The sequence below is a fragment of the Chaetodon auriga genome, chromosome 24, assembly GCF_051107435.1.
Source record: "Chaetodon auriga isolate fChaAug3 chromosome 24, fChaAug3.hap1, whole genome shotgun sequence".
NCBI lineage: Eukaryota > Metazoa > Chordata > Actinopteri > Chaetodontiformes > Chaetodontidae > Chaetodon > Chaetodon auriga.
Window position 1 is genome coordinate 12,383,997 of NC_135097.1, and position 24,676 is coordinate 12,408,672.

The 24,676-nt window shown below is 42.4% G+C and overlaps 1 protein-coding gene and 2 non-coding genes across 3 annotated transcripts in view; 2 read left to right on the forward strand and 1 right to left on the reverse strand.

Annotated features, from left to right (window-relative positions):
• Positions 1–3,838: 3,838 nt before the first annotated feature.
• m1ap (meiosis 1 associated protein) overlaps positions 3,839–24,676 on the reverse strand; it is a 31,199-nt gene continuing 10,361 nt past the window's right edge. Inside the window, exons 4-11 of the mRNA XM_076725541.1 lie at positions 9,778–9,939; positions 9,393–9,552; positions 7,292–7,433; positions 6,998–7,061; positions 6,739–6,881; positions 5,936–6,051; positions 5,620–5,701; positions 3,839–4,138 (exon numbers count right to left, since the gene is read on the reverse strand). Coding sequence (XP_076581656.1) covers positions 3,905–4,138; positions 5,620–5,701; positions 5,936–6,051; positions 6,739–6,881; positions 6,998–7,061; positions 7,292–7,433; positions 9,393–9,552; positions 9,778–9,939 — 1,103 coding nt within the window. The 3' untranslated portion in view covers positions 3,839–3,904. The remainder of the gene's footprint in view (positions 4,139–5,619; positions 5,702–5,935; positions 6,052–6,738; positions 6,882–6,997; positions 7,062–7,291; positions 7,434–9,392; positions 9,553–9,777; positions 9,940–24,676) is intronic.
• trnaa-ugc (transfer RNA alanine (anticodon UGC)) lies at positions 19,452–19,523 on the forward strand. The gene has a single exon. It is a non-coding gene; the product is annotated as a tRNA-Ala (tRNA).
• On the forward strand, positions 20,899–20,970 carry trnaa-ugc (transfer RNA alanine (anticodon UGC)). Its single transcript has one exon. It is a non-coding gene; the product is annotated as a tRNA-Ala (tRNA).

Below are 24,676 nucleotides of genomic sequence, written 5' to 3' on the forward strand. Positions count from 1 at the left end.
TGCAAAATCAAAACAATGAGCTGAAACATGCTAAAAACCCAGATAAGTACTATAAGTTATCTTTAAGAGATGCAAAGTTGAAAGAAAATATAAGCAATATCAAAAAAATCATGCATACAATCTCGTGTAGATTTCATATCTGTCAGCTTCACTTCTGAGTGTTATAAAAAAAAAACCTCGAGCTGAAACTCAGCTGTGTTTCCTCATTCTGTTTTAAGATTACGCTACACGACATATGAGACCTTTCTCTTCTCTGCACATCTGATGAGGAGTCATACGTCCTTCCTTCAGACACACCTGAAACTGTCTGCTTTCCTCGCCTGTGACTGTGCAGACCACCAGCTTTTATTTTTAGCTGTGCGTGGGCAAGCCCATTCAGTCATAAGAAGAGTGTTTCATTCACTCTCTCTCTGCTCTCAGCGCAATCTAAAGGAAATGACTGTGGCTCCACTGCCTCAAAAATAAAAGGGAATCCTGCACAAAAATTTGAGGGCCGAGTGATTTTTACCCGTGTCAGTAACCCTGCTAAAGTAAAATCTCTCAGGCATCAACAAGAATGTTTTCTCAGATCAAACTAAGTTCATAATTCTACTCTTCTTCAGGGCTTAATTTCTTGAGCAGATTTGGTGACTGGAGCCGTTTCAGCGTGATTTATGTCCATCTCAGATTTCTGGATGTTTCTAGACCTTCTTTACCTGCGTAGGAGGACAAACCTTAAGATTTCTGTCAGCAGGATTCTAGATCAGCTACTGTAGCCTCCTGACTTCACCTCCTCACTTCCTCCTCACAAAGACGCACTTCCTCTTTCTGTTCTCACTCCGCTCTGCCTGTGAGAGAGTTGATTATTCTCCGAATTCTATATCGCATGTGTTCGTCCGTGTGTGCATTAAAGTCCTGTGAGGTCGTAGTTGTCAGAAATTAAAGGAAAAACACAGCAGGGACAGAAGGAGACTGACATTTCTTTTCTCCTCTGCAGACTGAAGCTAAGGAAATGCAACTCTGAGAATAAAGCAGGAAGTCAGAGCACTAATATCATCCTGACTGATATAGAAACTGATGAGGTGCAGCAGAAACACTATCACACTTTTAGCCACTCTTTTTTACGTCAGATCGGAAAAAAAAAGATAAATGAAAGACTTTCAGAAATGGCTAAATATTGCTGCAGTTTCAAACAGGAAGCCAACAAATCTATGTACAAAAATACAGAACTTATCAGCCACAGTGGAACCATAACAGAGGAGCGTCCTGTCCACGCTGACTGAGATACACAGACGTGTGTCAACTGTCTGCAAAGTGAGACAAAACGTTAGAATGAAAGGTCACCCCTCCACCCTCAGGAAACCTCAAATCAAAACTTTAAAAGAGGGAGACAAAATGTCTCCTGTAGCATGGTGAGCGCTCACTCTGTCTGCTCATTAGTCATTCATTTAAAAGCATATTTTACTGTTTTAACAGCGCTGCCAGACAGAATATCAAGTGATGAAAAGCTGCCATTTCTGCCATTTTGCCAAAAAGAAACACACTTTCCAGGTATTAAGTGTCAATTTATGAAGCTTAAGTTTCACTGTGAGGTACCTGAACTATCTGTCAATGCAGGACTGTACTATCTATCAGCTGAACAGCGAATATGTCAGCAGGCGAGATGGCACAAACTAACCCCAAATGCAACCTGCAAGAGCACACAAACATGCAACCGTTCCAGAAAGAGACCGAATCCGTTCATGTACCATTTCATGATCCAGCAGTCTGTCGAAGCTAAGCGCCGTGCTAGCATGCTGCGGGTGGAGCAGTGGGTGGTGAAAGGCCAAAGGTGGTTAGATGGCCTCTTTTCAAAGCAGAGGTATCTCAGTGCATCAGCTCTCACAGAAAAATTACCGGAATAATCGTCCCACCAGAAAGTTACTTTAGGACAATTTATTGCAGTAAAAGATCCTGAAGTGACACGACTGCGAAAAAATCAGTTTACAAGGTGAGCAAGTGGCACCAATTCATGTCAATGTGCAGCTCAGATGATACATAAAAAACAGCCAGAACGTGAAAGCTGAACAGGAACCTCAGTTAGTTTATGAATAAAATAAACAATGGACAAAGAACTTGAAAAAAACAAACCAAACAGCTGCTATGGGTCAAAAAACCTGAAGCGTCTCCTGACCAGCTAGACACTTTCTGTTCGACTTAATGCTGAATGAATTTCAAACATAAATAGGAAAACTTTTGTTGGCCGTCGGTCACGCCCCATTAATCTGTTATGTCATTTAATGAGGAGTGTGGCCGATGGAGCTCTGGCTTCAGCCATCTGACCTTTTAGCGGACAGAGAGGCTGCTGTTGCTCTATTTGAACAAATTTATGAAATTGACACACATTGACTCGACTCCTCTGAGCCTGTGAAGATTAAGAAGAAAGCAGTGAGTGAGAGGGAAGGGGGAGAGGACGGAGAGAGAGCGAGAGAGAAGTGGGTAAAATGTCAGTGGGTAGTTTCAGAGGTCCGGTCAAATTCTCTCCAGGGACAAAAGGATCGTTGTGGATGTAATTTGTGAATGCGGAAGTCCTGTGACATCACAATGTCATGAAGACATTTGCCACTGGCTGGTCCCTATAATGTTATAAGGTTCAACAAGGGGGTGGAATGGCGGGAGACTGATTAAGCCAGTGTGAGTGTGACTGTGTGTGTATGTGGATGACAGAGCTCCTCGACAGGGAATGAATTAATAATAGTGACGATGGACGTGTGTAACTGACCAATATGTGCGTATGAGCATGAATCATGGATTTAAATGTGTGTGAATGTAATCTTGTGCAGTAAGCGACCGGTGATGTCACTGCGGGATCGACCCCTCAAACACGCAACGGACAGTTTTCATTCGTTGCAAACCTTTTTGGTGTTTTAAAGAACGCGCTGTGCTTTTTTATTCGTTTTCTCTCCTCTCTGTTCTCCTTCCATTCACCCTCCCCTCACGCTGCCTTTCAACCCCCAGAGAGGGAGAGTGCTGTGGGGGTGAAGGAGAGCAGAGAGGCCCCTCTGTCTGCTGCTTTATTCTCTGTCTCATTAAAACAGTGAAGCTGTGTTCAGACGGGGGCTTAAGGGCAAAATGAAAATGGAATGTGCATATATGTGCGTTTGTCTATAAGTCACTGTATATTATAGGACTATGTCTGCTTTATTATGCCTAAAATCATCATTTTATAGCTGGTTTCTGCTTTTTAACTCTTGATGTGTGCTTGTGGCTGTGCTGCCACATGCAGACAAGGCTTTTTATACATCCTTTAACCTCCCTCTGATCTCCCGCTCCACCCACCTTTTTGTTCTTTTTTTGTCATTTCTTATAACTTTCTGTTCCTTCCCTCCATTTTTTGACTCTTCCGGGCTTCCATTGTCCTGCTGTTTCCCTCCTTTTCATCTTTCCGCCCGCTTTTTCATTGTTCGCGGTGAGCAATTTTGAAGCTCTGCTGCCTCAGCAATCTGCAGATGGCAGCGAACTGACACTTTCCTTCCTCACACACACACACACACGCACGCAGAGGATTGTTAAATTCAGGTCTGGCTGATGCTGTTCATGTGGTGGGAATAAAGAGATGAATTAAAGTATCAAAAGAAGCTGTAACCATCCAGAGGGTAGCACAGAATATAGTGTGTATGTTGTATACGCTTATGGGCAAATGAGTGTGTCTTTCCCTCCTTTACAACACTTTTAAAGCCTTTATGAGCTCCTTAATTACTCACAAACTTAACAATGGAGACTGATGTGTGTGTGTGTGTGTGTGTGTGTGTGTGTGTGTGTGTGTGTGTATGTATGTGTGTGTGTGTGTGTGTGTGCGTGCACACTGTAAAGCCCTCTCTCTGTCACTCGCCTGTCAGTGTACTGCCCTCTTGGCCCGCTTTCTTCTGCCCATCCTCCAGCGTTCCTACCGAACTACCATGGAGACATCATCATCATCGTCATCGTCTTCCTCCCGCTGAATAGTAGGCAGGGTCCGACCGCCTCCACCGCTGCTGCTGAGGAGCATCAGAGCTGGACGAGAGGTCTTAGGAGGAGGAGGTCCCATGGAGGAAGAGGAGTGGGAGGAGGAAGAGGGGAAGGGAGCCACAGTGGCCCTGACCTTGCTGTTCGTTCCCAGTTGGCGACGCTGGTTTTGAGGCTTTGAGAGGTGGAAACACACCAGTTTTATATTTCAAACGTAAGCTTTGACACTTGCTACTTAGATGAGAAAATAAACTGCCAACTTTGACTAAACAATAGTCGGAGCTGTCAGTTCTTGGCACACTCAACTGATAAGACAGACAAAAAAAAAGAGTGAGATTCAAGAGAGGAAGAGGAGGAGGCTCTGAAGGAGGTGGAACAAAAGAGAGATAAAGAATTAGAGAGGAAAAGGTGAGAGGAGGAAGACATTAGCAGGGCAAATACAAACATTATGTTAACAGTTAAGGGCTAAGTTCCACTGCAGTGAATCAAGAGTGCGTTCCACAGAACAGAACAAAAGAAAAGCAGCGTATGAACATTTTCTCAGCGTTTTGCTGCTGTAGTCAACTATTTGCATGTCAGCAGCCTTATCAACCCTGATGAGTCACACTGCCAACAGCTACACACTCTTGGGTCACAGTCGAAAAAAAGTGAAAGACCGTGAAATAAGGACGCCTACTCTGAAAAAATGACTACTGGTGTGCAATCGGTGACAATTTTGGTCATTTACCAAACGCGCACTGGATAAAGCTTCATTCAAGATGAATCTTTTATGATATAAAACCACAGTCATTGCATGTCAGCTAGTTTTATCAGGGTTTATGACTCACTACAAACTTTAAAGTAACACTAAAGAATGATTCACAGCATTATGTCTTCCTGTGCAAAAAACACTCATGGAGATAATCTAACCTCTTCCTGTATTCATATTTTAGTTTTGGGTCTACATGAAACTAACTTTTACTCCAACTTTTGATGTTTCACATGCATCCTCATGTACAGCCACGATAGTTATTGTTGTAATCCCCCTCTAAACTTTCACAAAAGCCCAATAAATTAACATAAATTTGTGCAGGAGAACTTTGTTTTCCCATTAATCATCTTGCAACCTCTCAAATTTATCTTGTGACCCTTTGCAGGGGCCTGTCAACTTGGTTGGGAACCACTGGACTAAACTACTTAACAGCATAAAAAGCTGTTAAGAGGTGGTTATTTGGCTTTTACTTGAGTACTTCTTCCACTGCTGGTTAGAATGTCCTGCCACTGCAGGTTCAGGTCCTGTCTGATTTTCTAAACTTAGGTCATAGTTGCACCTGGTTTATTTACCTCCTACTCTTGTTCCTCATTAACCAGTGTGTGCTGCCAGTGATAAGGTTGTGAGAAAAGTGTTAAACATTGAAGTAAGACGACCTATATCAACCTTCCATGTGGTGCTGCCATCTACTGAGGACATGTGGAAGTGAGGAGGAAGCTCCCGGGGTAAAGCAAACACTCCTTGCGCACAACCTCAATGAGGTTTATAAAAATATTCTAGCCTCTTCGTGCTGTCTAACTGCTCTCGACTCATGCCATCGACTTCACTCATGTCAGAATCATTGTGCTCATTTATATCGGCAGCACATCGTGACCTTTACACTGTCATAAAGCTGCTGTGTTTACCTGCCGCGGCTGTCTGCTGCCTGTGGTTTTGGGGCCCTCTGGTGGTTGAGACTGGTTACTGTGGGCTGCTGCTGGCTGCAGCCTGCAATCAACCATCATCATCATCATCATGTGTTACATAACAATCATCAATATCATTGTCACAGTCTCCATGGTGGTGAAGAGGTCGCGAGGCACCTGAAGTTCCCTGACACCCTCACAGATTCATATTCTTCATATATGCTTACAGTCTATCTTACAGTCCACTGTTCTAACATCATGTCGAGGGGCACACAGGTTTATTTGCATCATATTTTCATCCTTTGTGGCAGCTCACCTGTACGGGTATCGTGGCTGTGAGAGCAGGCCTCTACTCCTGAGGTGCTGGTACAGGTTACTGTTCAGAGAGAGAGGGTTGAACACAAACTCCTCATCCAGCTGAGTGACACAAGCCTGACAGAAATAGACAGAAAACAGTATCATACAGGATCAAGCGAATAAACATATTGAACTCAATGGCCAGAAGCTATGCAAATACTGTAGGAGGCCAGTGCCGATGCAGAAATGCGTAAGCATAACCTGTCCAAAATGTACATGATACACATTACTGTCTTGAGAACTACTAACTATGGAATTAAAAGGCCAGCAGGTGATGAAATGAATCAAACATGTCCATTTCTGCATTTCTGCTTTGAAGTGAGTGATTGAGAATTAGGTCATTCTCAAAACACAGGATATGTACCTACATGAGTGCCGACATTGATCTTCTTCTGTGTTCAGTTTGGACTTTAAATTCAGATGAAATGGTCTACATCCCATCCATAGACCAGATACTAATTCAGAGAAAAACCTTCATTCATCTAAGCACTTTAAAAACTAGTGTGAGCTTTTCTTCAGTTTCATCTCTTATCAGATGTATGCTATTTTTGTAAAGGAAGAGAGGATCACCTCACTGAGAGAACTCATAGTCAGAAAAGGAACTGTTCTGAAGGTGTGAAACGGTTTTTCATCAGCCCCACATTCAGTTCCTGGTATCAGTACGTGCACTGGTGTCTAAAATTAATCTAGGTCTCCTTTTTGAGTTCTGAATACCTCTGTGCACTTCTGCAATTTATTTACAATGAACAAAGATCACCTCACCTGCACAGTCTGCACGGCATCAGGTGCAGCTTCCTGAGCTGAGACAGGCAGCGAGCAGGGCAGCAGCAGCTCTCTGGAGACCACGGGCTTCAGAAGGAGGGAGAGAGACGGGGATGGCTGGAGGACATAGTGAGAACACACACCTGTGTTGTACACAAACACACGCACATACACAGGGTGAGTGCACTGACGAGGACTGACAAAGTCTTTCTCACACACACACACACACACACACAATGGCACCCACACACATATGGACCTGAGCCTCCAGCTGTAGACCTCTGCACGGGCTCCACCTGCAGCAGCAGGAACAAGTCACGACTCTAAAAGAAGGAAAAACATCAAACAGTTTCATTCATTTGTATTGCACAGAGGAAGATCAGATCCAACCACACAGAGGAGGAAGAAGAGTGATGGAAATTCTTATTTTGCTAAGCAATCTTGATCAACTTATTATTTTCTTTATTTAGAAAATGATTATAATAAGCTCCAAGATTTCTATTTATGAAATCTAAAATGTCCAGATTGTGAGAGGAGCAGACAGCAAACACACCCTGAGTGTGTGGCAGAGAGCGTGGAACAAGTTGTGGTTGGTCTCCAATTCATCCCAGTCCAGCTGCCAGCAGGTGGTGGGGCGGATCACCAGCGGCAGGCCGTACAGCACACTCTCACACACTCCGTCTGCATGCAGAGTTCTGCAGAGCACACACACACACAACCTTGGTTAGCATGGAGACCCAAGCTGAAGGACACACATGTCCATAATTTATATTGTTTCCTGCATGCAAGCACATCAAATCATCAGGAGCAGAGACACAGAGAATGACATCATCCCTGTGAGCGTCCTCCAGCCTCATTTAAATGTCACTGCTCTAAATCATGACTCATCAGTATGTAAAGCACACACACACACACACACACACACACACACACACACACACACAAGCACATACACACACACACACACACACACACACAGTGCACCATAACTTTTGGACTGGCCATTATGCAAAACACACACTCACACACAGGCACAAATTACATTCGACTGCAGCTCCGGAAAATGTAAAACTGATGCAAATCAGGGAAGAGGAAGAAACTGTTCACCTCGGTTAGGCCTGAATGTCTGCTTTCTATCATCAGCGGAGAATGTGTGTGTACATACAATACCCGCAGCACTCGCTTGTATGTGATGCTCTGTGTAAAAGTGACGGTAAGACACATTGAAGAAGTTGCAGACTTTCCATCTGTAACTGATCATTTCAGCACAGTCACTCCTATTTGCTGCTATTTGTGATGTAATTCCTTTGCCTTCATGCTCTTGGCTCAGCTGGACAGGAATGTCACATGACTTTTAGACTGTGAAAGATTTGATTATGCTCACCATGTTTTGAAAGAGTGAAGTTATGATGTACAGTATGATGAATTACAGCAGCCTGAGGAAGTTGCTCTTTCTCAGGATTAAAACAGCAATGGATCTAACACAATTTATCCAAAATTGCTTACAATAACGTTGTATACCGCATTATTTTCCGACAAGAGATTATAAGATAAGATAGGATAAGATAAAACGTTATTAATCCCACATCGGGGAAACTGTTACAGAAAGCAAAGAACAGAGAGGAAATCCAGTGTTTTGCAAGATGAGTCTCCTCTGAGCACATACTTTGGTTGTGAGTAGTCAGGAATAATTCTTAATAAACTATATTGAGCTTATTAAGAGTACTAAATATATAGTTTAACTGTGAATGTATTCAAATATGTCTCCCTCTTGTTACTGTATTTCATTTTCAGGCTGTATTCTATTTTGTTTTGGTGGAATGACAAGTATGGAACTTGTTTTTGTCTGTTTTGTATAAATGTGTACAAGCTGGAACTGCAATATACTCCAAGGACTTTGTCTTCTGAATTTCATTATAATATGGTTTGTTTTGTTTCTGCAAAAATAAAAGATAAGAATGTGTGGAAGGAAGGAATACAATTATTTTTATTTATGTGAAAATACTGAAAACATTTATAATTCCTGAGCTGTTTAACACCAGGGCCTCAGAACAGCTTTCATTTTGCCATAGTGTAATAAAAGCTAAGGACACTACACACTGTAACGTACACAGCGTGTAAGTCAGCCAGACAAGTTAAGGAAAACTCTGGAGCTTTCAGGCGTGGAGCAGTTGCTCTGCCCAAATCTAGATGCTGTGAGTGTTTTCCAGCATCAGAGCTGGTGACTCCTGCAGAACAAAGCAGACTCTGATGTGATGGGAGAGTTTCATCTAAGAAATATTCCACTTCTCCCTACCATCAGAATGAAGCCATTCATAGACAGGCAGGGTTTTACTGAATACACACAACATTATGCACGCAGTCTAAAAGACAGGGAAGCATGAATGTGACTGGAAAAATGGTGAAGGCAGACATCAGATCCAGACAGTCCCTTTAAGGTTTGAACTTTGTGCATTTAATATTTTTCATTCATGCTGCTCACCATGCAACACATTTCCAGGCCATAATGCACATCTTAGCACAAATGTTGTGTTTTTTGTTTTTACTGAAGCTCAAAAGGCATGTGGATGGATCACGGTTGAAAGCGATAGAAGCTGACTTTTTAATGCATCTGCCTATAGTAACAAGCTCCTCCCTGCAGCCCCGTCTCTTACTTGATTGCTTTCAGTCTCTGTGGCGGTTGACTCTGATTGGCTGATTCCTTGGTGATAGGCAGGAAGTCCCGGATGCTCTCCGTCTTCACGCCAAGGATGGGGCTCAGGGGCATGAGTGCAGGGCTTATCAGACGCTCCTGCATGTCACACTTCACGCACACTGCACGAGGGACAAGTGTGAAAAGACATCACGTGTTTCTGTCACATGCCATCTGTATCTGTAGGTTATCTGGACAATGACATGTGACCGTGGGTCTCATGGTATACTGCACACAAAGCTCATGGTTATGGGTACCTCTGGTCAATACTCCAACTAGTTTTGCCACTCTCAGTTGAAATCACATACACACACATACAATAAAGTAGAGATGTTTGTGTGCAGTACCTGTTCCTGGAAGGGGATTGTCCTGGGGGCTGGGAAGAAGGAGGTGGAGGTGCTCTCTGTCTCCGCCCTGCTCTTGAAGCCATGCCTTCAACACCATTTCCACAGCGAGCACACTGTTTTCCACTTGCTGCAGGTCGACCTCCGTTCCCAACATCAGACAGTTTGAGGACAGACACACAGGGGCGTCAACATCTGGATTAAAGGCAGACCCTGCTGACCGAGAACGTGAAATTATTTTTGGTAAAGCCAAACACGTTTTCCCAATCCATGTCCGACACAGACACCAGTTGCTGAGGTTTATACCTGCGGAAACTCAACAATATTCATCTATGGCCACTAGATGGGAGCAGAATTCAGTAAATCCGATGAACAGCATGGCCTCTGACGACTCTCTGAACTCATCTGAAGGCTTCAGTGTATCTGGATTAACCAAAAACCTTCTTAAGCTTCCCTGGATGAGAAGGCCTGATGCTGAGTTCCTTCAGGGAAGAAGTTGGGCTGAATTTTTGGATGTTAGCTGACTTTTTTAAAGACGACAGGCGATGCAGAGAATTTAAAAAGCAGCCTGTCTCCTTATTTCAGAGACGTTAATGTAAATCTCTGTCTCTCTTTTCTCGTTTTCTGTTCTTATAATGATGCCTCATTGGAGAGAAAGCAGATGCATTGCTTTACCGTCTTTGCTGATGATTTCAACTAATCATTACAGAAAAGCAAAGAGACCCTATGGAGCTGCCCCACCCTCCACTCCTGCTCACTCTCTGTTGTCATCCCCCAATGTCCATTTATTATTGCAAACTAGACACAAACCTCACAGAATCCCCCTCTTCTCCTGTTCCTGGTGTTAAATAGTTAATGACCCATCAGGAGATAACTAATGGGACTAAAGGGAGACAAGAGGATCAGGAGGCATTGTAAGAGCGAGCGAGGGTACAGATGGAGGAGAGGCTAAAAGAAGGGGGGATAAGACCCAGAAAAAGTAGAGAAGATGGATAAAAAATAGACAAAGTATTTAAACTCTTCCTTCTTGGAACTTTTAGGGAGAAAATGAGAAACTTTAAATTCCTAGAATAAAATATGTCATTGCTTCTTTCATCTGTCAGAGGCAGATACAGTATGGAAGCTATTTTTGGTTCTGGGCCAAAGTTTCCAAAAGTACTTCATCCAGAAATAAGTACTTCATCTGAAGGGAAGGAATTGTGTTTGCTGCGTTTTTTGCTGATGGACGTCTGAAGTCAGATCTCTGCAGAGTGAAGGCAAGAGGGATGAAGGAAGAGAGAGAAAATGGGATGCTTAAGAGGGTAACAACTGTGTACCAATGGCACTTTCGCTTTACAAGTTCTCCTTTTATGTGTCAAAAAAAAAAAAAAAAAGCACACTGTAAAGTCAAGCTTTCAATTCTGACACATGCCACATTGCTCTTGCTCTTAATATGGATTAAAGACCTGATGGGAGTTCTCTGACACTGGGGATCAACAGTAAAATAAGACCTGCAGTCTACTGCATACCAGCATTGCTACCATCCTGAGCGAGTGGCTGCAGAGTGTTAAGGTTAGAAAGACAGAGACAGAAAAGTAAAGGCTGAGATAAGGGATCTTACAAAGGCTTATACAGTCAAAGGAGGAAGACAGGGAAGAGAAAGACGGGATGTGTGCTTGCCTTTATGGCAACGGCAATGCAGAGATAAGAGAAAAATCCTTGAGAGATGTACAGACATGGAGGAAAACGGGTTGGAGAAAATCAATTGCCATTCCCTAAGATAATGTCTGTCTGGGGAATAGGAATGGAAGAGGAGGAGACAGAGTGAGAGAGAGACAGAGAGGGGTAGGAGAGAGAAAGAAAGGTGGAAGTTGGTGTAGATAGAAAATGAGGGAGGAGAGTATAAAATACACAAAGAGCAAGAGGAAGTGGGAGAGAGGACAGGGGAAGACGAGATAGAGAAGAGATGGATGGGTATGAGGGTGAGGGATGATGGACCACACTTGGAAATGCTCATAATTAGACCATAGAGCGTGTATCTGCGTGTATGTTTGTGTGTGAGAGAAAAAGGCGGAGATCAGGAGAGAAAACGAGATGCATCGCGTCTCACAGCAGCATAAATAACTCCAAAACAGTGCGTCTTCTTCTGCGTGCGCGTTTGTGTGTGTCATAGTGCTTTCCACAAAGCAAAGCATTGCTGACTGAGGATGATGGGTGACAGCAGTTAACCTCGACGTGTGTGTTCAGTGAGACAGCGAGGAGCTGAAGTGATGCCATGCTGTCTGCGTCTCCTCAGCAGGCTTATCTGACTTCATGAAGAATGTGTTTACATGGCTAAATCCTCCTACAGATGCCTCTCCTTTTGAGTCTTTACTGAGTTCATTATGTGCGTGTTTACTGTAGGTATGGAAGATTAGAGAACCTCTCTCCCTTTCTTTCTGCTCTGTTATAATAAGAGATTGAGAAACTGTTAAATTACTACAGATTTCAAGCAATTACAATTGCATCATATTCATGTTCACTCACGAGTGGGTTATAGGGCTATGTAGAGTCTTTTCAGTTATTTCCTCTCTAACCACAAAGCCACCGAACTGCCTTGAAACCTCTACATCGCATCTGTTGCTACAGTTAAGACAGAACGGATTTTAACGGCAAGAACTAAGTTCCTGTTGCTGACTCATCACAACCCTGGAAACACACATCCTTTAAAGGATGGCCGCTAATGCCTTGCCTGCTTACATTTACATTAGCGTCTCTCTTCTGTCTTCACCTGTCTAATGACTGGAGAGCTTTTTCCTGTGCAGATGACTCATTTATGATTCCACATGTTGAATGACGCTGGTGCACACTTAACACACAACTACCGAACATTTCTGCTTAAGGTGACACCTTCACGGAGCTGTGTCCCTGCTGAAGCTCTTGTTGGAGTAAAATCTGAAAAGGGCAAACATGTCTGTGACTCCACACACATACACACACACACACAGACACAAATTGATTGGAGGAAAATGTAATGACTTCAATTTTGCTGTAATTTCCCCGGAGACATCCGTTTTTTGTTAAATGACTGATGAGCATTTTTCAGAGAAGGTTGGGTTATTTTGCCAGCGGGGTAGGGCTGTCATTTCTCTTTTTTAAAGATGATTTTTTGGCATGTCTTTGCCTTTATTAGACAGCAGATGCAGAGGCAGACAAGAAACGGGGGGACAAGAGGAGTTTGACATACGACAAAGGAAGCGCAACGTCGTGAAGGCCTTAAAGCCATGTGGCATGTGCGGTAACCACTCGGCTACCAAGGTGCTCCGGGGCTGTCACAAGGGAGATAACTACATCCTGAGCTTTCTGTTCTTCTTCCTCTCTCTCCTCTTCTAATTGACCATCCCTGTGCTATTTCTTTTCATGACCGTCAACTCTCTCTGGCCCACCCTGGCCCATGCCCAGTAATGGTTCCTTTCACTCTGTGCATTAGGAAGTGCATCGTGCTCATGTCCATCGACCAATGTAACATTAGCTTGTGTGGGGATATTAGCGAATCAGTTAGCTAATGCAGTAGGAGAAGAGGAAACAGAGCCCTGCTCCACAACCCTGTTTTCACTCATTTGTTTAGATGTGGATCAGCTTTCTCTGATACACATGATGGACTCTGCACTTTTGTAGGTTTAACCCTTAATTCTATGGTTGTGATGCTGTAGTCAACACTGTATCGCTTTTAGCCATTGTTATATCAGTAAAAACTAAGTTTGACTTATTTTCTTGCTACAAAAAGTTGAAATAAACCAGAATCATCCTTGAACATTTAGGTTAAATACTAATAATAAAACAATAAAAACTTTTCTTTCTCCTTACTTAGGAACATCAACCTAATGCATCTTCTGACAAAACTACACAAAGCCTAAGCATGAAGGACGCGTTGATGAACGTCTGTCTCTGGAATTTTTTCCTCTGACATCCGTATTTCACTTACAGAGGACAGTGACGGCACACACTCCGTCCTTGTCTGTCAGTGTGAGCATTAATGATGAATAGCTCATTGATGTAGCTTGAGACTGTGACAAATAGGACATTGATCATCTGGTCTGAAACACAGCCACTTGACACACCAGCGGCTGTGTGACCTAATTGCCGTGCAGTCGCTTCTGATGAAGCCATGCGGTCACGGAGACAATTAAAGCAGACTGACACTTGAAAAGGACAAGGGGACGAGGGGGCAACAGCAGCACTGCTATTTGGCTGTCATCACTGAGGACGAAGAACAAGTGATGAGAGACAAAGAAGAGCTATGATGACAAATACTTGAAAGAAGTTCAAAAAAAGGACATCTTTTTATGACGGCTCATTAGGTATGTCACCACGTTCGTGGTGTTTTTGTGGTGTCCATATGCAAAGTGCAAGTGGACACACAATGAAAACAGGCTTGAATGAAAGACAGATGAATGAGATGCAACCATGTTAATGTAAATAAGTGATGTTATAGTGAGAATGATCAGCAGAGAAGAGAAGCTAAGTGACAGCAAGAGATGAACTGCCTGGATTCAAGCAGAATCTGGAAATAGGACAGGGTAGATGGGAGAGAAGGACACAAAGACTCAGAGAGGATGGCAGCTGGACCGCTTCTTTGAAGCACTTGAAAAAGACAGGAGGACAGAGGATGAGAGGAGCAGACAGTATTCACTGAGGCACATATCAGAGGAGAGGGTTACAGAAGAGGAAAGCAGGAAAGACGATGCAAAATTAAAGATGTCTACTTTTTAGGGGGTATGCTTTTTGAGGACCTAACAATGACAACAGTTTATCAGAACATCAATCAACAAAAGCTCACTCCCACGGTGACCCCCGAGCACTTTTGAAAAACTTTAAAGAGAAGTTTCGCATCATAAAATGTCTTCAAACCAAAAAGGGCAAAGGAAGAGGACAGAGAAGAAAGAGCCCTATAAAAGAGGGCGTAGAGAGGAGGCGCGATTGAGAGATTGGAGAGGTGATAGCAAATAACAAACCTCTCAAAAGAGACGGGATGAATGACCTTATTTTCCTTAAGTGGCTTGAAAGCCAAGATGAGAGCGATGCGCAGTCTATCTGCGTATTCTCAGACACACATAAAGAAGACAGGACGAGACAGAGACAAGGAGCAGTAACTTTGTCCTGGTGGTTAGAGACAGAGAGTGAACTTAGAAGAGAGGAAATTAGATGAAAGCATGGGAGAAAGAACAAGACAGTATATTTGTCAGACACAAGACTGCATGGGAGATTAATTGATGCTTTATAGATAACCTACAGTTCACACACGACGGTTCTTGTTAAGACATAAACTAACCGTAGGCTAATTAAATTGCTGTTTTGTGATGATAACATAATCCTTGGGTTGATTCGAACTAAGATGATGAGTTTCACATGGCAGTGACTCGGGTGCTTATTCAGACATGAGACCGACACGTTAAATATCCATCAGATTAATGTAAAGGGGTGCACGTCTGAAGGGGCTTAAGACACTCTTCACCCTCCAATCCTCTCTCAATGGAGAGGTGATGAAGACAAAGGAATGGGATATGATTGACAGAGCAAGATAGTGGCAGACAGATGCAGGTTGTCAGAGAGTGGAGAAAAAGTGCAACATGACGGTCTGGGTGTTTAATAGCTGTGAACCAATCTGAAGAGCCTTTCCCTTATTTTTCTCTATATGTCTTTCTCTCCTCACTTGTTTGCTCTCTCTTCCACCAACCATCTGTTGCTCCAAAACATGCAGAAAGAAAGGAAGAAAGAAAGAGCAAGAGGGAGAACTGAAACTCTGTGACACCGACCTTTCATCTAACAACCAGTTGATATTTTGAAGTATCAGCTTTGCTCTACCATGTTATCCATTATTAAGATGTCTGTCCTACAATATCTGTTTTCTCATGATTTTTATGACAAATTGGGCTGAAAATCGTTAAACAGCGATAGATAGACAGACAAGATTTTAGGAGGGGTTAGATAAACAAAAATGTGTGTGCAAGTGTGTGCATGATACAGGGCAACCAGCCATCTCTCAGCGTGGGACTAATAGGTTCCATATCCTGGTGTGAAGAGTGATGCCAATCTCCATCTGTATGACCACCTGCTGCTCTGCTAACGTCACAGAGGTGCGAAGAGCCCGACCTTGGCTGTGTGTGTGTGTGTGTGTGTGTGTGTGTGTGTGTGTGTGTGTGTGTGTGTGGCAAGATGAAAAACACGCCCTCCTGAAATTCATGCATCTTCATTATCAAGCATGTTAAACCATATTTAGATATAAATACAGAAATAAAGCAATCTCTTGATTTTGTCATCATCTCTGTATTGAATTCTTGTATTGAATTTCTGATCATACAGTGTGAGTGTGTGCGCAGAGTGCTTCCTGTCTGTACAAACGTTCTGCGGTAGCTGCAGTTGGTGGTGTGCAAGTATGTCAGCAGGTCTGGGTAGGGTTTCCTCCTGAGCACCGCTCTGTACTCTTACTCACCGCACACTAAAGTCAACGAGCTGACTGCGATGGAAAATTAAGTGAATGAAAGAGACGAGAAACAGAGAGAGAGACCCCCGTTTGAATGACTGCAGGTGTGTGGTAGTAATAGTAGCTGAGAAGGAAAAGTCTGGTGGAAAGTTGTTTTTATACAGAACCAATTACACAAAAATGCAGGAATGTGTTTATTAACACCTTCCTGTTGAGTTGAGTTTACACTGGAGTCAGATGCATAAGATTGACATACTGAGCAGGTCACAAACATCATCAATAATATCCTATAGTTACTCCCAGGGTGATGGATTACACAATTTATCATCACCTGTTAAACTTACTGACTCTTCAGATTAAAATGAAGGGAGAAAGAAATAGCTAACTAAAAAGACTAACTTTGGAAGATCCACTTAATTTGTCCAACTCTGACGGCTGAATTTCACATAATCTTTTGAACACTTTTGGACAGATGGAGGTCTGCGGATCACTTCCACTGGAAGTGTATTAGGAAGGGATCTTTAAAAAACCATGATGAAATGGAGAGATTAAAGTGAGCAAAACGTGCTTCTCTTTCTGACAGAGAGTTAGATGAGAAGATCAGTGTCACCCTCATATCTGGCAGTTAGTTAGACAGCTAGCAGCTTAGCCTAGCTTAGCATAAAGGCTGGCAACTCTGTATGATGGTAGCAAAACCTGCTACCAGCACCACTGAAGCTTGTTATTATACACTCAAAGTGTAAAAACTACTATTTGCTTATGTCGGTTGTGTGCTGTCACTATCAAAACATCTTCATTAAATCTTTTTCTTACTTGCAAAAAATGTGATGTTAGAGGACTGCAGATATAAGCAAAATGTCATTTGGAGCCCAGTGTATGACTATGGATCTTTTTGTGCTTTAAGGCTGAGCGGATTAAGGCTTTAGTCTCATTTGCGGTCCGGGACACTGCCCTTCACTGTCCAGATGTCCACAGTTAATACAACCACATTTGCAAGCATTCGCTCTGCTGGAGCACCTTCAAAAAAGCTCCAGGGTTTCTGCTCTGTAGGTCTTAAACCTCCGTGGAGAGAAGTTGCCTCTAGGGATCGATGAAATTTCACATTATTATTGTAACGCAATACAAGAAGTATGGCTCACTGTGGGCATTGAGGATGACGACTTGGCTTCCCGTTTTATAATTCCTGGCTCTGGGCCAGTGGATTACAATCCTCCTCTCAAGGGGACGTACATTTTCAGAGTCATTATTCTTGCGACTCAAAATGGATTTGTGGGATGTATGCTCATCCAAGTGCAACTGTGTGGGGTGTGGAAATGGCTTAAGTGTTCCGAAGGCGGAAAATAAGGAGAAGGGAAACAGTTCTAAACAAAAAGAGAATTATGTATTCAAGGTGGCAGTCACAACGATAAAAAAGTTCAGTGCTGCAGGCAGTGGAAAAGTTAATATGATTACACAGCGCCTTGGTGGCTGAACGCAACGTCGCCGGTTCAATTCCAGCTGGCGACCTTTGTTGCATGTCATGGCCCTCTCTCTCCCCCAGTTTCCTGTCACCTCAATATGCCCAAGAAAAAATGTTCCCCTCCGAGTATATATATATGGTCATGTTTACAGCATGCACTTTTATCTCTATAACACTAACATGCTGATCTAACACAACATAGCCTGTTCTAGGCTGCTAAACATGGCTTCATTTCGTGCCTAAAGTAAATGTTTCAAAGATTTGGTTTGAAACTCTTGAGTTTAGTTTTGATCTAAGCAAACCCATCCCTTGAAAAATCACAAGCAGTTAAAGCAGAGGAGTCCAATAAATCTAGGTTAATATATCATAAATCTACGGTAATACAAGAGAGATAAAGTGAGAACAAGATAAAAGCAGAGAGGAAACGGGGTACTGAACAGAAAATCTGCAACGTACGAGGGAGGAGAGAGAGAGAGAGCCGGAGACAAAAAACATGCCAGACAATTTCTTTTCTCTCTCTCCTCCTTAAAAGAGACATGAGAGAAGAGGAAAGGGGAGGCAGAGGAGGAGGAGGAGAAAGTAATTAAGTAGCTGCAGAGTGAAGAGAAGGAGAGAGGAAAAAGTCCTCTCATCTCTCTGTTACGCTTTGATGGAGCAAGACAGAGCCTATGAAACAGAGTATGATTAAAAGAAAAGTGAATATTATACGGGAAAATGACAACGGTAAGGACCACACATACACACACACACACACACACATGCACATACACACACACACACACACACACACACACACACACACATACACAGAGTGAAGAGGAGGTGCAAATATAGATACTCACTGATTTACAGACACATTTGTATTCAAGCACACAGGACACACACAACAGTGTATAATCGTTCACAGCTAACAAAAAATAGGATTGCATAAACACAAACACACATGCTCTCTCTCTCTCTCTCCCTCTCTCTCTCTCTCGCTATCTTTTAGCCTCAACCATAACAACTGTCATCTGTCCCTTGTAAAAGCTACTTATCTCTCGCACAAACTGGACAGACACACAAGGAGAGAAAAGACAAATCTGGGGGGGGCTGAGGTAGCGCTGTAGGCAGTTTGAGAGGACAGAGAGAGAAGGAGAAGAAAAGGAGGAGAGAGAGATTGCAAGGAGAGGGAGAGGATTAGAGAAGATATAATGGGCTTTAATCCTTTTCTATTGAGAGATGGATCCAAGAATCGCTGATGGGGTGTCAGTTTGAAAGAACTACTTGTCCAAGATATGAGTCTGCTTTTAGACCGCATCTACCTTTAGCTCAAATTTCTCTGGCAGAGGAAAAAGTAGCACGATAGCAAGATTAGCTCCTTTTCTTTTTGCCAGTAATGTGGTTTTATGAACAGTTGTTTTCAATTAAGTAATAATGTTACATTAGCCAGTCAAACACATACATTTGCAATACTTGCTTGGAATATTCTTAGTCATTTTGAACATCATCTGTAACTTTATTTTCCTCATCATCCCACACTATAGACAGAAAACAGCAGAAGGTGCTCTCGGAGAAATGATTCCCTATCATGTGATATTGTGAAATTGACCTGTAAAGGTTATTCTTTCAATTTCTGTAAATCAACTTGAAATAACAAAAAGTGGAAGAAGAACATCTCTCTAATGCTGTATTGTATTTGCACATTCTAATAGAAGCTCTTCAGTTCTTCTATTGCAGAAAGAGGTGAGTCAGCCATCTGCCGATTTAAACCTGAAACATATTAAAGCTGACAGAGGGGATGTAGCTCAGTGGTAGAGCGCATGCTTTGCATGTATGAGGTCCTGGGTTCAATCCCCAGCATCTCCAAGTTGCTTTATAATTTCAAGCTTCTTTTGCATTTACTTTCTTTGTGTTTACGATGCACAATAACATACATGAACGTGTTTCAGAGGCTCTGTGTCACAAAGATGTGAACCTCTTGGAGGAGCACACTACCTGAGAAGCCTGGGTATATTTGTGTTGTTATGTATATGTGTGTATGTGTGTGTGTGTGAGGAAGTAATGTTTACCTCAAGAATCAGGGAAAAAAAGCTCTGTGGATGGTCTTTGAATAGAATAATGACTGTCACTTGATACCTGGATTTTGCGCTAAATATGTGTGGATGCAATGACTGTGTTGTCACTTTGAGACACATTTGCAAATGAGCTATTTGAATTCAATCAATGCTTTGACAAAGCTGGGAAGTGATGTGAAAAAGACCAAAACTGTTTGAATACATATTTGTCAAAATACGATGATGAGGAAACAGGCAGCCATTTGAAAGGGATTTAAAGGCAGAAGCGTGCGTCACATGGATTTTCATAATACTGCACCATATTATAAGCAAAGTCTTGGAAGAGAGAAAATGGTTAAAAACACACAAAGACACACTTATTTGCATAAAGCAGCTGCTTTAAAAGGTGAGCAGCTCGTCAACACGGTGAGGAGGGGAACAAAGGCAGAAGTTATTGCTACAAGAGATCAATGAAGAAGCTGCGGGAAATGAAATATTGCTTTTCCAGGTAAGACAGGGGTAGCCACATCCCCTGGTGAGTGGTAAACTCCAACTGGGAGCGTTCAATTCAAAAATGTGGAGTGGAGTTGAAGGAAGACTCCTACTTCAATGCATATCTGTTGTGGTTCAGAACTTGATCCATGTTTAAGCCCCATCCCTCCTCTCTCCTCTTTGAAAGCAAACCACCTCTCATTCACAGAGGTGACGGTGTGGCTGAGCAAACACAGGCAGGTGTCCAAAAAAGCCACTTCTGGTGAGTCATTGCAGAAATGTGTATGGCTGTTAGATCAATTCGGAAAATTACAAAAACTGTTGCCTGACAAAACCTCAAATCTAGCTGGGTGTGTGACAGACTATGTAACTTAATGCACTGTAGCTCATTTCTTAAAGTTTGCTCTTTCCAGTCCTGCTCAGTTTCACAGAGGCTAAAGCTACATTCGCCAAATTGTGCAGATTTCAGGATGCATTAAGTCTAAATAATAATGGGATGCTGGAACAGCTCTGTGTACGAGACACAGAGCTGTTCCAGCTCTCTTTTAAGTTCTTTTCAGAATCCAATTGTGCATTCACAGTTTTCTTACACTGTTGTAGTTTGCACATTCCAGGAAAATCAGTATTTCAGCTAGTGTATCGCCAGGAGAGGTGGGACAGCCATCTGACAGTTTACCTTGAAATATGGAGACATCGGGGATGTAGCTCAGTGGTAGAGCGCATGCTTTGCATGTATGAGGTCCTGGGTTCAATCCCCAGCATCTCCACTTCTTGTGATCATTTGGTTAAATGGCACAAACTGCACAGGGGCGTGTGATTATGTTGAAGATAACAATTTGCAGAAGGGACATATGAGGATTTGAAAGGGTAAAACTTCCCGGCAATTTAAATTATTTCCAATAGAAACCGTTTCGTCTAGAGGTGAAGATTGACATTGGAATTCCCACTAGTGACCAAATGCAAGCTATCTTGACAGTACTACCCTTTGAGGGGCTGGAGAGCTGTGTTGCTCCATCCATTTTTATTTAACCTCCTCTGCTGGAACAAAACCAACTGTCTGCATACAGTTTAAATGTGTGGACTTATTTTCCCTTTAGCAGCCAAGCAAGCTAAAGAAGCGACCATTATCAAGCTCCTTTGAGCAGATACCGTTATTTTCCCTTTTCAATAACGTTTTACTGTGAGCAATAGTGAACAAAGTGCCAGGAGAAAGTGAAGAGAAAAGCAGAGAAAATGAAGAGAAGCTCCAGGAGCTAACAATTAGCTTGTCAGCTACAGCAGTTCAACACCAGCCCACCGAGTGACCACAGTCAGGTGTACAAAAAAGGCACATCTGGACAATGACCGCAGAAGTGGGCCGCAAATTTCCTCTTTTTTTCAACTCAACATTTGCTCTTTTTACATCTTGCAGTCCTGCTAGTTTTTGAAACATTGAGCAGAGGTTGGGATGCACAGAGCCAAAATAATTACAATGGGGTACGCAGTTCATTTTAAAGAGCCGCTTAATTGTAGAGCTAGACCTTTCAGTAAGAGCAATATCTTGAAATCAATTCTGCTTTTTATCAGAAGCCAGTGAAGTGATCTAAGTGTGGGAGTAATATGTGTGATTTTTCTTGCCCTAGTGAGTACTCTGGCTGCAGCATTTAGAATGAGCTGGGTTCGTGCCACACTCTTTCTGGGAAGTCCCGCAAGAAGGGCTTTACATGAATGTAGCCAAGAGGAGATGAATGCATGAACCAGTTTTTCAGCATCTGACTGACACAAGATGGATTTAACTTGGGAAATATTTTTAGGTGGTAAAATACTGCCCTACTTATATTTGTGATGTGGTTTGTGAGGTCAAGTTCCAAACCAAACAAACATAACAACCTGCTCACTAGATTTCAGAGACACCGAGATCAGTGGAGTGGATCTCCTGCCTCTGACCTCTGGTGCCTACCACAAGGATCTCAATCTTGTCTTTGTTTAACTGCAGAGAGTTTTGAGCCATCCACTGTCTCATGCCACTGATACACTTGACAAGGTCCAGGTGTGGAGAGAGGAAAAGAAGCAGTATTTCAGGCACATATAGACCCCTGCCAATAGGGGATGTCACTCAGCGGTTTTGCACGTATGAGGTCCTGAGTGCAATCCCCAGCATTTCCAACAGCATTCATAGTAGGAGTTGTGATTAATATCTCTGGCATGAGGCTAAATTGAGTTATAAAACACACCCCCTGGGGATGTAGCTCAGCGGTTCTTGGAATTAACTAAGTGCAAATCAAACCACTGTTGAATATGATGCAGCAGGAAAATGCAAGAAATAATTACTTGTGTGAAGACAGCCATCTATGAGTGGGCGGCATTTCATGTAAACAGGAGCTGACCCAGTTCATTTAAGTGTTTGCACATTGCTTTCAATTGCAACATTTAGAAAAAGTCTATTTCTGAATATCAGATGATATATGTTTGCCTAGCTAATGGCGAGCTGAGCACAGCTAGCAAAGGCCCGTCTCCACTCAGTTATTTGTTAATGCAACTTCAACTTTCAAAAGATTCTTCATAATTTACCTCATGCTCAAATGGCATCATGAGAAGAAGAGGTCTCTGCTGATAAACACCGAGAAGTGTAATATTAGCAGAGGATGAACTTTTCTGAATCACTGCCTGAGACAGTCACCACTATCATAAATAAAATACTAAATGATGGCATTATCTGTGGAGGAATGATGTCACTTTCCATTAGAGGAGTTCAAATCATGCCACATAAAGTGTTAATGGTTTATGGAGACTACGGCAGCCCAGTATCATGTCAAGATACTTCGGATATGAAAAAATGTATTGCTTCAACAAGGCCTCGTTCATCCAGCGGCAGGCTGTTTCTGCTTCAAAGGTGAGTTAGTGCAGTTCTGAAATACTGTAAATAAGTCATTGTGTGACTGAACAAAACCACTTTAGAGTCCCTCACTGCCTCTTTAGATATCAGATGCTGTGTTAACTGTAAGTGAAGCCTGCAGCCACCATGTATATGATGAGATAAATGGACAGTGGATTAATCCACTATCTGCACGTTAGAAAAGACACAAACATGTATATTTTAAGTACTTCTCCACTGGGGATGCCAGCCGAGGAGGACACAACCAAATCTTTCACAGAAACAGAGAGATGTCCTTTCTTCTCACACAGCGGCTTATCTCAAATGGATTTGTTATCGCTTGAGAGTGGAAATGATGATTTATGGAACAGTGATAACACCAACTCCATAAGTCAAACCGATGAGGATTTCAGTGTTTTTCAAGATAATACATCAACAAATATGTGCCTGTGCAAATAAACAAATCTAAAATTACACATCCATAACATCTATTTATCGGTAAAATATGACCCTCTGCCTCGCTCTCCCTTTCTAATTACAGTAAGATCTAAAACAGACTTTATATTGGTTATTATTATAAAAAAACAGCTATGCACAAACAGCGCAACCTGCTACTTTTTGTTGTAATTAGCTGAGTGACTCAGTGCTGCCCATATCTTGTCTATCATTCCAAAAAGCCCAACTTTTCTCAACTTCAAATATGTGCTGCTATTCCAGCCAAGACGCAAAGCACAGCACCTTTTCAGAGGAACTTACAAAGCAGGGGCTGGTGTGAACAATGCCAAATCCTTAAAAACTGATTTACACATATGGAACTCTAAACTTCAGATATGCACTCAGTGAATATTCTTACATGTTGAAAAATGCTAGTAATAATAATAAAGTTTGTGAAAGGAACAACTCTCATATTACAGCTATGACTTCAATAGTTTAATTTAAAAACTGTGACTTTGACATGCGTAGAGGGCGAGGTCCTAAATTCTCAATCTGACTTTTACCATGTGACAGTAAACCTCCTCTTTCTGCTTTTTCAGGGTCCTGCTCCTTTGAAAAAAACATGACCAGTGACAAATAGATTATTGGTCTTGTTGTTTCTTTGAAAGCTTTCTAACTGGAATATCAGATTATAGGTTGAAGAACATGGAAAGCATGCAAACACAATTTTCATCACATTTCACCAAACAACAAACAAACAAAAACGAGGGTGAGATGGAGTAAATTGGATTGGCGATATGAGTCTTTGGGGAGCCTCTCAATTACTGAAAAAATACAGAGATCAAATTCTCATCCAGCTTACTCTCTAACTTGTCATTTTGCTCGGGTTTACGCAGTCTGACAGAGAGAGAGAGAGATAGAGAGAGACAGACAGACAGAGAGAGACAGAGAGAGATGCAGCTCAGGGGATAAAGGTCCAGGTGTTCATGGAGACAGTCAGACAGTAGTAATCTATCTCTGGAGCTGCTCCAGACGGTGTTGTGTGCATAGGTGTGTCTGCGAATGTGCATGGCTGTCTGTCACAGTGGGTGTCATCTAGTGCTGATGATCTTTGCAAAAATAACATGTCTTGCTCCCAAAGCTGATGCTTCTTTTTGGAACTCATGATTCTGTCTTTAGAGTAA